This window comes from Melampsora larici-populina, assembly GCF_000204055.1.
Source record: "Melampsora larici-populina 98AG31 unplaced genomic scaffold MELLAscaffold_12, whole genome shotgun sequence".
Taxonomy (NCBI): domain Eukaryota; kingdom Fungi; phylum Basidiomycota; class Pucciniomycetes; order Pucciniales; family Melampsoraceae; genus Melampsora; species Melampsora laricis-populina.
The window spans coordinates 910,443-925,336 of record NW_006768776.1 but is presented as its reverse complement, the minus strand read 5'-3'; the positions used below and the strand labels follow the sequence as shown (position 1 = coordinate 925,336).

Below are 14,894 nucleotides of genomic sequence, written 5' to 3'. Positions count from 1 at the left end.
CACTATCTCTTCTTGTTTAGCTGGATAATCCTTCCTATGGAACCGATGCCATGCTTTCAAGCCCGCGATGTACGCTCTCAACGTTGACGACTTCACCGACTCATCCTCCTCAGCCAATTCCTCATTTTTCTTTGACGCCCAGACGATGAATTCTAACAATATTTCAGACGAGATCGGTAACAGCTTGGACTTATCCACCTTCTTCAACTCTGCAAACCTCAAAAGTTTCACCACCCCCGAATTGTAATGCTTGAGGGTACCATCCATCCACGAACCCCTTAGAAAATGTTTTTGGATTTTGTCCGAGTTCGTCCGATCCACTCCAAAGGCATCTTTTTTGAAGGATCCAAAAGGTTTCGTTATTCTTTTCAGATCCTCTAATTCTTTCTCCGATTTCTTCTTATTTTCTGATGATTTTGATTTCTTTCGACCCATTTTATAGTTCAAGTTGTTTAGGTGTGATTTGAAAAAGTAGAGGTTGAAGATCAGAAGGAATATCGATGAGAACTTCTCGGAACCAGAGGAGGTTTTTCTCGAGGAAACCCCTTGATAAGCTGTTGGCTTTGTTACTCTTAGACTCGACACGTTTCTGCTTAATATTACAGCCTAGTTCCGTAAGTAGCCTTTGTATCACCTTCCATTCCTCATTCACATCTTGATCCCTCGACTTACGCTTCCTGATTGCATGTTCCGTAGTTGTGTTGTCCGTTCGAACCGAGAACCTGCGCCCTTCGACTTTCATCAACTTCGTCAACACCAGCAGGCCGAGCCGAATAGCAACCGTTTCAGCCCACGCAATCCTCCTTCTTTGCTCTTTCCGACCTTTTACCTCCCATTCTTCAATGAATTTGAAACACGCCCATGAGTCGCCGACCAGAACTCCGACCCTGTTTCACCACCCCGTACAGCACGTTAGTGGCCAGTCAGTCCCAACCTCAAGAAACCTCCTTTCTAAATATGTCAAGGCTCACCCAAATGTTGAGGCTGCATCTCCTACCCAGCCTACCTCCTCGGGGACTGGGTTTGGGACTATCCTACAAGCCTCAAAGGTTTGTAAGCACGTCTTCCATTCTCGGAGGTCCTTGAGCACATCCTCTGGCACCTTTCTCTTGGCTTGTTCGTTCCTCCACGACTTTTTCCACCTATGCATGAAGTTCAGGTATGCCGCCATGTGTGGTACTATGTGCACCGTGTGGCACATCCTCCCTACAAATTTTTCAACTTGTGAGAACGTCCAAGTCTTTTCTTCGTCTAGGAATTGCAAAACCTGATTCGTTCTTTCTTCCAGTTTCTCAGCCGGGAGTCCAACTGTGTGGTGCTTGCCATTCCAAATAAAGCCAAGAAATTTTTGTTCAGTACTAAACTCGTGATTCTTTACTGGATTAGTTCGCACGCCCATCGAATTACTCAGATTGGTGACATGCTCTAGCGACTCCATCTTTCCTGGCCTTCTGAACAGAAGATTATCATCAACCCATCAAAAGATTGCTGGGAAGCCTAACTCGACCATCATTATCGTTTTCCAGGTTTCGGCCGGCGCCCCGAAGACCCCGCAACTTGCTACACCTCCGAAGCCAACCGCTAAGTCTATCCACAACCATCGTTTGAAATCCATAATTATTAAGAACTTTCTCTGACTATGGTGTACCGGCAACTGTCTGTACGCCTTCGCCCAGTCAAACACTGCCATCTCCCATTCCCCTGGATTTAATCTAAAGAATTTCGAGACTGTCTTAAAATCATCCCAAGTGGTCTCATAGTTCATTTTATCTACAAATGAGTTCACAGAAGGTAAGTTTGCATCTCCTTTTGGATACGAGAGATCATTGATCAAACGAATGGAGCCGTCTCCATTCACTGCGCTCCCCATCGGATTTGAGCGAAAGAATCCAAATCTGGCATATAGTTGATCGTGAGTGAAAGGTCCCACAATCCTTCCTTCCGCATGTTCTTTTGCTAACGTTCTCTCAATTTGATCTTTTGCGTCCAGTGCCGAGGAATGATTTTCCGGGGTGTACCATTTTTTGTCACCTAACGAGTGAGGCGGAATGCCCAAACAAAAGCCTTCCGTGAAACCATCTAAGATATACTGTACGTCTTCCCCTAGCCCAGCTTTTTCCATCAACGTCCTCCACTTCTCGATAACCATGTTGCACTTGACCCTCGTTGGCCACTGACTCGCCTCCTTTACCTTGAACAGTTTTCTCTCCCTCAGCGGCAGGACTGACTTCTTCGACATCTCGTATTCTGAGTCATCCGACTCGTCCGAGCTCTCCTGCTCTCCTACTACGTCTTCATGGACTTCCTTCACACCACTGGTGTCATGATGTCCTCTTACCCGGTCTTCACGGTGGGGCTCATCTCTCTCCCCCGTTGCCTTATCTTCTTTCCTCTGTGGTTCACTTAGGTTGAGTTGTTCTAGGACCCAGGAACGAGGACCTATGGGGCTACCATCTAACGCGGCGGCAAACATGTCACATTTCATATCCATCAAAGCCATGGAAGAAGACAAAACAAATCATTTCAGAACGCTCCTCTATATAGTTTCACTATGTCTGCTTCATTTCTCAAGACCAGAACTGAGACTAGAATCTTAAACCGGAACATACATGACAACAAGTGTAAAAACAAGAGAAATGCACCGCATCCGAGAACAAGATACAAAGAAGAAAAACCACGTCCCCCACGAGCGATTTTAAACCGATTCAAGGTAGAAATTGAATGTCTCAGTCAGTACTAAGTACATTTCTCCCATTCTGTGAACTCGTGCTTACCAATTGTTCGCATTGTGGGCTTTCTGTTTCCCTTTTTGGTTATTCGGGTGTTTAATAGCGTGTTGCTGGCCATGAGCTACCCAGTCTTGACCACTATTGCTCGCGTACGCATTGTTTTGCGGATATTGATGGGCGAACTGAGCATAATGAGGTACGTGAGTTTGGTTACCCTGAAACCCCTGAAAGGACTGGAACCTATTCTGGAACTGATACCCTCCATTTCCTCCACCATGACCCCTATTACCCCCTCTCTTCTTCTTAAACAATTTACCAAACGCAACACTACTACCTGCCCCTTTGTCTCCGTGTTGAGGCTCTAACTGCGGTTTGTAGTTGGAGGACGACACTTGCTGACCCGTATATAAATCAAAACCATACTTCGGCTGACCTGGGGCGTATGGGTTTTCTTCGTACATCAAGTCACCAGCGGTTTCTGCATCCCACCTAGCTCTCCTTACCGCCTCTTCTTGGACACCCTCAGGTAAGAGAACCTTTTCTACCTTCCTTCCTTTTTTCCCATTCTTCTTTTTCCGATAAACGCACTTTGATCGTTTCCTGAAGATGAGTGACCGAATTGCTAAATGATATCGCAAACCGATCATCCAACACTTGTGGCGGACCAGCAAGTCATTCACCACTTCCTTATGCTTACGGATGTACTTCGCATACGCCTCATGACCGTACAGTTCTCCAGCGTACCTGGCCTCCAAGTCGCAAGCTAAGATAAACTCTCCAAACGTCATCTGACGTTCTAGGTCTCGTTCTGAGGTCGATAAAGTGGGTCGCTTCCTTTTCTTCGAACCATCGTCTACTGAGGAATTGTGTGCCTCGATATAAGATCGTTTAAAGACCGACAAGGGAACGTATCTTTTGAGCTTTTTGAAGCATTTGTCCCAATGCTCCGGGAGATCAGGGAGGTCTAGTCCTGGGATCTTCTTGAACTGCTCAAACTCGACATTCTTTTTGGATATCAACTCCATACCTCCCTCTGATGCTGAGGAGGACCTAGAGGAATCTGAAGACCCTGACGATGATGATGAAGAACTCGACGAATCTGATTCTGAACTCGAGTCCGATCCTGAGGACAAAGAGGATGAGTCACCCGAGCTCCCTGAGCTGGAAGAGGACGAGCTTGAGCTAGCTGTCGAAGGTGAGCGGGTTCTTTTCTTTCTCTTCTTCCCCTTTGGTTTCTTTGACTCTCCTTCCTTCTTCTTTCTCGCCTCTTCCTTCTTTTTAAATTTCTTAAACTTTTTATCTCTCTCTCTACCTTCCTTCTCCTCCACTTCCTCCTGTCTCTTTCTTAACTTCTCCTCCTCAACCATTTCCCTCCTTAAGATTAGCACCGCCTGCATATCCAAGTTGTCAATGGCTTCTACCAACCTGTCCACTAACGGGCGTCCATCCTTGACTTTCCTGTCCGAATTCGACTGGCTTACTAGGCCTGTGGGTTGCGATGAAGGCCCCGGTAACTGATCAGTATTCATTGATCCAGTGTTGCCCAGCGAGCCTACTGAAACCACGAGCATGCAAGTCTATCAGTCACTGAAGTGAAACTCCACTGCTCTCATCTTTTAAGGAAAGGATTAAAAGGTATTTGGAGTAATTCTTCTATCTTTCTGGGCTTTCCTACCCTTGCTACAACGAATTATTCGGAGCTGTGTTAACTCTCCTATCCCCCTTTCTAGTCAAACTGATTTCAGGATTTCCCTCTCCTACCCTTTTTGGGGAGCTCTGGAAGCTGCAACCACATCTTTCGAATTCAAGAATTGGGGGGAGGGTCCGTCAGGAGCTGCTAGGCTACAACTAACTACAGGTTAGTTTAGATCTAACCCTAGGAGCGTATCGCTACAACTATGTGAGAGGGGGGGGGGCGAGGAAACCATCGTCCTGCAGGAGCCTATCAAGGCTGCTACTGCCATCTTGGGGGGGGAATACAGATAGCTAGAGAGGAAATTGTAAGTCTGAAATCTGGAACTCACCCTGATCATATTCGATCAACCCAACATAAAGTTCTTTCCTTCCTCTAATGCTACCATCTTCATTCAAAGGACTCTTCTTTCTTTTTCCCTTTTTTCCTTTTGCCTTCTTTCCTTTCTTGCTTACCCCCTCCGCCTTCTTCTCCATGCTTATTTCCTCCTCCTCTGACTCCTCTTCCGATGAACTGATTCCATGCACCTCCCTTTCCAATCCCTCTTTCCCTTCACCTAAACTTCCTTCCACCTTGTCTTTAGGCACCGAACCCTGACTTCCTTCATTCGGCCTTTCTAATTGATTCTTGAGCGGCGAGCCTATGATGGAGCTGTTCACCAATGGATCTCTCGAGCTTGCTCGTCGTTCTCTTTCTTCCGCCTGTCCTTTCAGTTTAAGCGCGTGCATCTTCTTCTTTTCTACTTCTAGATTTGCTTGTTCTATCATCTTCTGTGATTGATACTGTAACGATGTGTTTTTAGGTTTAAGTTTCCTCCACATCCAATCTTGGTGTCGTATTTATGAGATTATTTTGTTGTTAGGTGTGATGATAGAGACTTTGAAAATTCAAATCTGAGAAAAAGAGAGAGAGAGAGTTGCACTACTACTATCTAGGATTGACAGGAATCAACACAGGAGAGGAATTTGGTTGAGGTTTGAGAGGAGAAAATTTTCCTCTCCTCAATCTTCCAAATTCACTGGTGGAAGAGGTGTCAACTCTTCCACAGGCGTGTAATCTCTCCTGTTGACCTGTCACTCGTACTTCACCTCTAGAATGGAATTCAGTGTACCTTTGCAAGCTTTGGAACACTACCAATATTGTTATCTCAGCTTAGCACTGTTTCTTCTTGTTGTTGTTTTCTTATGAACCTTTCTTGATTTTGTCTTTCATCCTTCGATTGAATTGAAATTGTTTCCATCATAGATGATCGTTGGAACTTTTGATCCAATCTTCAAGATTCATCTAATTTTCTTGATCATTTGAGATTGAAATATCTTATCACCATCTTACTCACAACCCCCTGCTCGGAAATAGTCCAACTATCTTACTACTTGCGACTCGAGAGTTTTTCTTTGATGATTGCCAATTGTTGAGTTCCGAAGTCGACACGAGTGCCAAGCAGCGCCAAGGCAATAGGTTATAAAATAAACCAAACTATATAAGATACAATCAAGTCATGCAATTCACCGTCACTGTCCGTTGTTCTTTCCTTTGAATTGCGCAAATTCAGAGGTGGATTTCAGTTCTTGACAAGTTTGATCACGCCTTGAGGACCCAGGAGTGAAAAGAGTGACAAGTTGCTCAACCAAGCCCTCTGCCGCGGCCGCGTTCGCGCCCTGAGATCCACTCCACAAAACTCAATTTCCCGATATCCTTCTTGCTGATAATTTTGATCCTTTTGCACTCCACAGCAATCAAATAATAACACCGTCATGATGAATTTCAATCACCATACAGTTACTCATCATCCATTCGTTTCACTCCTATCATACATACTTTTCACAAAATCTCAAATCATTGAAGTTCAAAATGAATATGACACTCTACAGTTCCCAGCTCCCAGCCGCATATCCAGATGGTTTGGGAATTCCACTCGCACCTCAAGCTATACTCAACATAGGCTATCCTAATGTTGACATATACCCTGGTCACCTTTACAATAAGTTAGGTACATATGTATTTTCGAACTTGACCTTTTTTTTAGAAAACATTCTCAATTTTCTCAACTTTGTCTAAACAGAATTCCTTTCGCTTTTTAGATGTTTCCACCATGCCTACTATCAGCGTCAGTCCTGTGACCACTACTGTGAAAAACTTTACAGCCCCCAATGTCTTTACACTCCTCATGTCAGACACCAATACGCTTGGAAAACCTGATGCACAGTTAGTATTCTCACTTTGCATTGTGATTTCAATATTCTCTTTCTACTACCTATCTAAATAACAGTTGCTTTTCTACTGAATGTGCACTACAACCAAACCCCTCGTAGAGGAAGTTTTCGTCATTTCCTTGCAAATGTGTAAAGGACCTCTGAAGTCCTCACTACTTTAATCTTACTTTGTTCAAACTGTTAACGGGATGTGAGGGAACTGAGAATCACGTAGTGATCTCGACTGATTTTTCTAGAACCAAACTATGCAAGCTTATATTGTCTAACTCCAAAGAGATAAAATCTAATCAGTCTAGATTCCCTGAGCGGGTACAAGATATAGAAAGAAAGAAATAGTATAAGATAAATAGAAATGGTTTATTTGCTCACCTAACTCCAAAGAGATAAAATCTAATCAGTCTAGATTCCCTGAGGAGTTAGTGTTCTACGAGTCAAGAGATATTAAAAAGGTCATGTAATTAAGTATAAGAATATATGTTTGTAATGGAGTCTTCGACGACATTACAAAATGGTGTGACCTTTGATGATCCTTATCAAAACAATTCCTTTGAGGTGGACGTCAATGAAGAATCAGGAACCTTGGTAACTCCTTACATGGGGCCCGATCCACTTCCCAAGACAGGAGAACATCGTTATGCGTGGCTCTTGTTTGCTCAACCATTGGGATTTAAGGCTCCTGCAGACTTATCAATTAATGCTGGACCAGGGTATTGGGACTTGATGTCATATGTGGCTACAACTGGATTAGGTGATCTAGTAGCTGCGAATTTTTTTAGCATCCAGTTTGTCTTCTGTTTAATTTTCTCGTACCTTTTTTTGATGATCAGATCCATGTTGAAAGTTCTGTTCTCTTTGGTTTAGAAATACAAATGCCACTTCGGATTCCGCACCCGCACCCGCATCTGCTATGGCCGAAACCAACAATTCTACTGCTTTTCAATCTCCTCAAGAGTTTGCTGCATCTCTAAGAGCTAAAAAGAATTTGGCACAGGGTCAACATGCCCATTTGACTGATTTGATCAAAGGTCTTGTTATCGCAATTGGAATCTATTGCATGAGTTCCTTACTGGTTTAATGAACCTTTCATTAAAATCGAGTCATATTGAAAAACTGAACAACTATCTTTCATATCTTCCTACAATCTCTTTGTCAAAATTTCAACGATGATTACGACAATTTCTAGCTTTTGTTTCTTTTCTGGCAAGCTCACATCAACATTTTAATTTAGCATACTTTTTTTCTTTTCATCAAATCTTAGGGATCTCGTTATTTTTTCTTTTCCATACCATCGAAATGGAAAATGTTTTGCAGCCACTATTCCTCAATGGTCTCAAAGTGGTTCAATACAATATCAACTTTATTTATCTTTCAAATGAGGTCGTTTTGAGATAAAACATAATGCAGTGATGTATTCCGAAGAAGTGGAAGCGTTGGGATATGCGAAGTTCGCTTTGAATTTTGCGATGATCGAGATATCCGTAGCGCCGATAGCCCGGGCAATTCAGAACCACAAATAGGGCAACATCAGCATGGGTGGGCGTCTTCTAATGGTTAGGAAACCTCGTTGTGGTCAAACAACTCCGTGGAAATATCGGTTCGATTCCGGTCGCCCACAAATATCTTTTGCTTCTCGGGGTTACCTCAAGATATCTTCGAGGGAAATCAAAGATTGCGACTTCCTGTTTAGGTGAACTCGTTTTGAAAATTTGGATGAGCGAAGTCAAGTTTGGTTACTCTGACTTAAGCTCACACGGTCCGACCGATCCAGCGAGGGAATCGCCCAAAAAGGGTTACAGATGCTGCCGACTGATAAGTTTACTGCCGACACCTGTCGAGAGTCGACGCACGCGGGCTCTTTCGATCATAAAAAGCTTGTACATATGTTGACGAGAGTCGTCCACTCTCAAAACGAGCAGAACATAGCTTTACCCCGAGTTTCCACCTAGCTACTGGCTTCGCTTTCGTGCAACAGCGTGGCACTTTGGTAGATCCTCTGTGCGTTCTCGGACAAAAGTCACTGCACGTGATGGCCTTGATCAGCAAGCTTCAGCGTGTGTCGAGCTGTGTCGAGGTCCCATCGTCCTGATGACGCTGTAAAAAATTGTGCAAAGAAAAAATAGCCCTCAGGCCTCTGCGTGGCGATGTAGTGGCGATGTAGTGGCGATGCAATATTTGGGATGCTTAAAAAGTCCCCACTGTGCGAGTTGCAAAGATTCCTTTGCATACGAGCCAGTTTCCTCGAATCGACAATCTAACTAAAAGATCCAATAAAGCTCGATTCATCAAAACTAAACCACTCTAACCATGCTCTCAATCAAATCTACCTTCGTTGTAGCGATCGGACTTATTCTCGTTAACCAAGCTGCTGCTTATAAAGGATGGGGAGATCCAGCTTGCTCTGAGGCTTCTGAGATCACAGGATCAGACTGTCATGCGTGAGTTTCCATTTGACCATCGTACCACAAAGTCAACAACTGAACTTCTCTTGTTATACAAAAGCGCACTCAAACAATTCTTTGAGACTTCGGGTGTTTATACCTCTGTACAAGCAGGCGACTCTGTCAAAAGTTTTGGTACTTGTTCGGTAAGTCATTTGATCAAAAAAACTCAAATCCTCAAAGTAGCTGTAAATTCAATGAAATTTTTATGTCCACCATACATACATAGGTTACTCTCAACGTACCCAAGGAGGGTTGTCAAGTGTAAGTTCAATCACACAACTAAATCCACAAAGGTCTAGATATTTGTACTTACCAAAACTTACGAATTCTTTCTGTGCTATGAAAATACAGAGGTCAGGAATATTTGATTAGTGGAGAAAATCCAAAGCTCAAGGAATTAGGAGGAGACAGAGGTGGAATGGGTTATTTAATAAGCAAATGTATTGATAACAAAAAGGTAAGATCAAAGCTTGGTTTACCTCTTTTCAAGACTAGCAAAATCTTCAACAAAGCAAAGAATTCTGATTTTGATTTCCAATCTTTGTACTTTGCAAACACAATAGAGTGGAGACGTACTGATCTTTTCAGACCCAGCCTTCTCAGATCCTGGTGGCCGTGCCGTTTCTTGTTCATGGCGAATCAAAATTGCTCAAAACCAGGGATGAGATTGCTTCATTTGATCTGATCCCAAAGCCTGAGTACACTATTTTTTGTCTAGTTGTGTGCTTAACACAAGTGTTCTATGATTCACTACAATTCGATGTATCTGTTGGCTATTTCCCTTTTCCTTCCTCCTGTTCTTTTCAGTGTTGTTATCAGTGGTATTCATTGTTATAAGCAGTGCCATGATCTGATGGTTCCATAAACTGGGCATGAATACCTTTTCTCTATGTGATCTTTTCTCTTTCTATCATCCATGTTTTCAATGTTCTTATAGGTTGTTTTTGTTGTTAATAGCAATTACATGATGTGACACTTTAGAATCTTGCTTTCACAATCAGGATACATCAAGTCTTTTCCATCCTTGCAGCTGCCTTGTGTTTTGTGAGGAGATTTCACAAGTCAACTTTACTATGATTTTTTTCTTTGTTTGGATTGCCAATTATGAACTTCAAGTTTCCTAAGATGCGTTCACTTAAGTGATTTCTGTTGAGAAATCACATTCTGCAAAATTTAAAGTGTCTATTTGGTGGTGCATGTTTCATTCTTGCATTAATTTTTTTTACAAAATGTGATTTATGGTCAGAAAATCCTGTGAACACACCCTTACACTACACCAAATGACATCTTTTCCCAGGGGTATAGAAAAGTGGTGTGTATGGAGAAAACTATGGGTAGAGTACTTTTCTATACCCATAAAGATCAAATCATCTATTTCCATACAAACCATTCTGTTCTATACCCACAGATAACAACTCACTATACCCATGTGAAATACATTTAAATCTATAACCAAACTGCTTCTCAAGCCTCATCCAACAGGAAAGTGTGATCAACCAGTGATGATTCATGTAAATGGCACCTGTCAACCTGTGCAAGGTTGTACATACATGTTCACATGCACTGCTGAGAATTCATAAGAATATAGTGGGTAGTGCCTAAAAGCGTGAAATTGGGTATTTTGAGAAAAACGTTTATAAAACCCACAAAATTGATCCAATTTTGATGCTGAGGGCAGATTTGGAATCCTCACATCAATAGCAATCCAAAATTGTATTGAACATATTGTTTGTAACAATTTTTACAGTAGAGAAAGTTCTTTTCACACAATGGAGTTTTTGATAAATCAGCTTTTTGGCCGGCCCAACATTACACGCTTTTAGACACTACTCACTATATCTTTTGTGAGCATAGATCAAATGTCAAAAAAATGGGAACTCAAGATCCTGTGTACTGTGGTAAGCTTCACTTAGTCCCTAGCCTTGGGCCTTTGGTGAGGGAATTAGTTAAGTTGGACACTGTGGTGGCTTCTTTTGGGTCTGAATACATACAGCTAAACCAGCTCAAATGAAGACACTCAATTGCCCAATCTCAAACTTTTTACATGGGTATATCAAAATAAATGTTTCATGGGTATAGAAAAGTACCCTACCCATAGTTTTCTATGCACATATTACTTTTCTATACCCTTGGGAAAAGATGTCATTTGATGTAGTGTTAATCTCTGTTCTATCTTTATAGTTTAAAGGCAGGAACCTCTGTTACATAATCACATGCACACACTTCCTAAAGCTACATTGATTTACAAATTGAAGGTGTGGTAACACAACCAGAATAAAGGTTTTACTCATTCATCTCATTGCTTGCATTCTGATCAGAACTTTGCTTTCAGACATTCTACTAAGATCACCATGCTCTACTACATACAAACCCTGGCAGAATTGGAAGAAAAATATTGTGTTCTGGCCGTTTCATATAAACCTTCTACTGCATATGTATATATCCTGACAGTGAAGTTTGTATATATGTAGACTTGAAAGGAGGTTCAAGGGAATTCACACAACACACCATAGGGTCCTTTTGTGTCCAAAGACCCACTCAAAATAAATCATGTCAATAAGCCAGAGGTAAAGTCAGATAAGAAACCCTGCAATCCCACTGAGCAAGAAAACAACTGTCATGGTTGGTTATTTTGGTAGTCAATTGATCAATCTTTTGGCAGGCAAAAAGATGAAATCAAATTTTGGTTTTCACACTACTGTAACTCCATAGATGTGGTGACCTCTGCAGGTTTCTTGTTCTGAGAACAGGAGAGCTCCTCAAGTACATTTCTGGTCTTGGAAACCTGGCAGATCTTTATCAATATCTGTCCTCCCCTACATGGGGTGAGCGGAGTGGTCATGGTGAAAACTGGATACATATTCAATAAGTTGGTAATTTGATACCAACATATTTTTCACCCAGATGACCAGGATATGTATGTGAATACCCAAGCTGTTAAGCAGAATGAGAATGGCATGTGATACAACAACACTTTGAGTATGTAAGTCTTAGATTGAAGCTAACACTGCAGAAATGAATTAGTTCAAAATCTGAGTAAGTAAAGTTTTGGTGTCTGAGTCCAAAACTCTCCTTAATCACTGATATTGTTCACATCTTGTTCACAGGTTTCTCTTGAGAACTCACTTTGATCACTTTGTCCCCACTGAGGTCCTTTGTTTGGTCTCTACCATGTTGATCACGGACAAAGATCCTTCTTGAAGACCTTTGACTGGTAAAGACTGTAAAAATTTACGGTGCTCAAAGCAAGTATGTAAATCTACATACTTTTTTTTGGCAGGGAAAATACTTTGAAAATACTTCTTTGTTTTTTCCCCGCCAAAAAAAACTATGTACAACAACTATGTATGCACACATATGTAGCTTTGAGTACCGTAATTACTACCTTTTCTAAAAAGCTTCCCCAGGTCTGAGAGACAAGAGAAGCCAAATTTGGCTGCAGCCTGCTGCAAAGCCCCTGCGCAGCTCAAATCCAAAATCTGCCCAATCACAAATTTTCAAAGAGACTGACTCAACCTGCTGATCTTTGGCTTTGAGATATCTTGAGATCAATCATAAAGCACACATATCTAGCTCCTAATGTTTAAATCAAGCATACATCTGGTTTATACAACTTCTTTCAGGCTGCAAGTGGGATCAAAGCTCACTTTACTTTGCCAACAGAAAAGCAAAAGTGGTTGGATGCAGTATAATGATGTATGACTGTTGGTACATGGTCGGGCTTGATACCATGGGTTCAAGGCTGACGGTTTGACTCTTTTTGCTAAAATTTTGCATTGAGCTCAAGGTTCACATCTTGTATACATGTCAGTTTGATCATTGTCCTATCGCACCTTACTTGAGCTCTTGACTGGGCAAGAAGAATAAAAAAAATTGTGAAAAAGAAAACAGGTTTTTTTTCACTGAGACTAAAATGAAAAAGCACAAAGGAACACAAAGGCTCAAACATGCTAAAATCAAATCCAAACCACGGAGATCACTGCACCAAACCACTGAAACAGATAGACTGTAACCAAAAGGTAATGTGCATCCTTCATATCATTGAATGAAAGCTGGGCTCCGCTGCATGATTGATCAGGTATTACCAAGCTCTAAACATATTGTAAGCATGGTTATAATGAGTCTCAGAATGTTGCAAAGACAGACACCATCAGCTCAACTTGACTTTGTTGGAAAATTGTGATCAGCCAAATTTGGAATCTTGGCCTCACTCACAGCAGGCTGCAGCCACATTTGACTTCTCTTGTCTCTCAGACCTGGGCAAGCTTTTTAGCAAAGGTAGTATACATTATCACCAAGTGAGATTGGGAAAATGATTGAAATTGTAGTTTTTCATGAAAAGACATCTCACTGCACACCTGAGCCATAGCTTCCACACTACATATGTGCAGCAGGATGGGAAAATTGAGAGCTATCATTTACATACAGAGCTGCTCAGCTATTGGCTCATCTGAATAAGGATATCATATGTAATACCTTCTGTAATTTTTTTCAGCTTGACAACAGCATTCCAAAAATTGACTACATACACTGACTCATATTTTTGGTGTAATTCCATTGTATAAATTTCATGTACAACTCTCTCTGTTGCTGTTGAATGGCTTTCTGAGTATCTTCTGAGTACATAGCTACAGAGGTATACATAGTCAATTTTTGGGACAATTTTGGTCAACTGGAAAGAGTTACATGATGTATCACATGTGATTTACTTCTTCAGATGAGCAGGGAACTGAGCAGACCTGTATGTACATGATAGCTAATAATTTACCCAGCTTGTTGCACATATGAAGTGTGGGTCTTATGGTTCAGGTGTGCAGTGATAGATCTTTTGATGACAAACTACAATAATGATCATTTTCCCAGTTCCACTTGGGGATAGTGTATAATGTTTACAGTGCTCATAGTCCGCGCTCAAGGTGACACCCATGCCAACTTTTTTCAGGCCACCCACAGGTCAGGGTGAGCCCAACAGCCTCAAGTCAACCTGAGCCTGAGAGCACTTTGGGCTGGCCCAATAGCCCAATCTGTACATTTTGTGTGTGTTAGGACTGGTGTTTGTGTGTTGCAAGTTCTTTGTTATGTGCCAGATATTTTGATGTTATTGAAAATCTTGACCTTTCTAGTATGTATGAATTCAATTTCTTTGAACAATAAGCCAGAAAACACCGGGTACTCCAAAGGCCGCTTGATCTTCTGGTAGGCTACCCCCTGGCCAGGTGCCACTTAGTCTGTGCCCAGTCACACTGGAACCAAGTCAAAAATGTACGGTGGTCAAGGAGCGCCAAATGTGCCAAAACCTCAAAATTCAAAAATCACACTTGAAACTCACCCTGAAAGCCCGACCAAGCGTATCCCAACCCCAGTCTGTGGTGCCGGGGTCATTTCTCCAGGAGTCCAGATGGCAGCCAGCCTCAGACAGCTTGATGTAAATCAACTTCATCAATTCTTCAGATCAATCATGTCTGCCACCAATGTTACTTTGAAAGAACTTGGTCAGTACTTAAAGAAACATCATTATCTTGAATAAGACTGTTACCATGAATACAGCGAGAAATATCATGATGCTTGTAAAAACTTGATTGTTCCTTTGGATTAGTCAAAGCTGCCACAAATGTTGCTTTTGAATCATTGTACTTACTATCCTAGTGTAACTCTAAAAAAACATATGTTTTGATTAACCAATCACACAATGAATCAAATGGTCAAGAGGCTTGTGAAAATCATACTCTGATAAACGACAACTGGAGTAGATCATGAGCGGACTAATTACAAGTCTTTTACAAGGGTCACTTTAACAATTCCTTCACTGTGATCTGGA

The 14,894-nt window shown here is 41.7% G+C and overlaps 1 protein-coding gene and 1 pseudogene across 2 annotated transcripts; both read left to right on the top strand.

The window, feature by feature from the left end:
• Positions 1-6,273: 6,273 nt before the first annotated feature.
• Positions 6,274-7,710, top strand: MELLADRAFT_105152 (annotated as a pseudogene; the record flags this gene model as incomplete). The annotated part of the gene is made up of 4 exons: positions 6,274-6,412; positions 6,504-6,631; positions 7,188-7,417; positions 7,497-7,710. Coding segments are annotated over 4 exons (711 nt in total).
• A 1,147-nt stretch (positions 7,711-8,857) lies between these two features.
• On the top strand, positions 8,858-10,151 carry MELLADRAFT_123917 (uncharacterized protein; the record flags this gene model as incomplete). The annotated part of the gene is made up of 5 exons (XM_007408475.1): positions 8,858-9,070; positions 9,135-9,219; positions 9,303-9,337; positions 9,428-9,533; positions 9,640-10,151. The coding sequence occupies 5 exons, from the start codon at positions 8,940-8,942 to the stop codon at positions 9,739-9,741; spliced, it is 459 nt and encodes a 152-aa protein (XP_007408537.1).
• Positions 10,152-14,894: the final 4,743 nt, after the last annotated feature.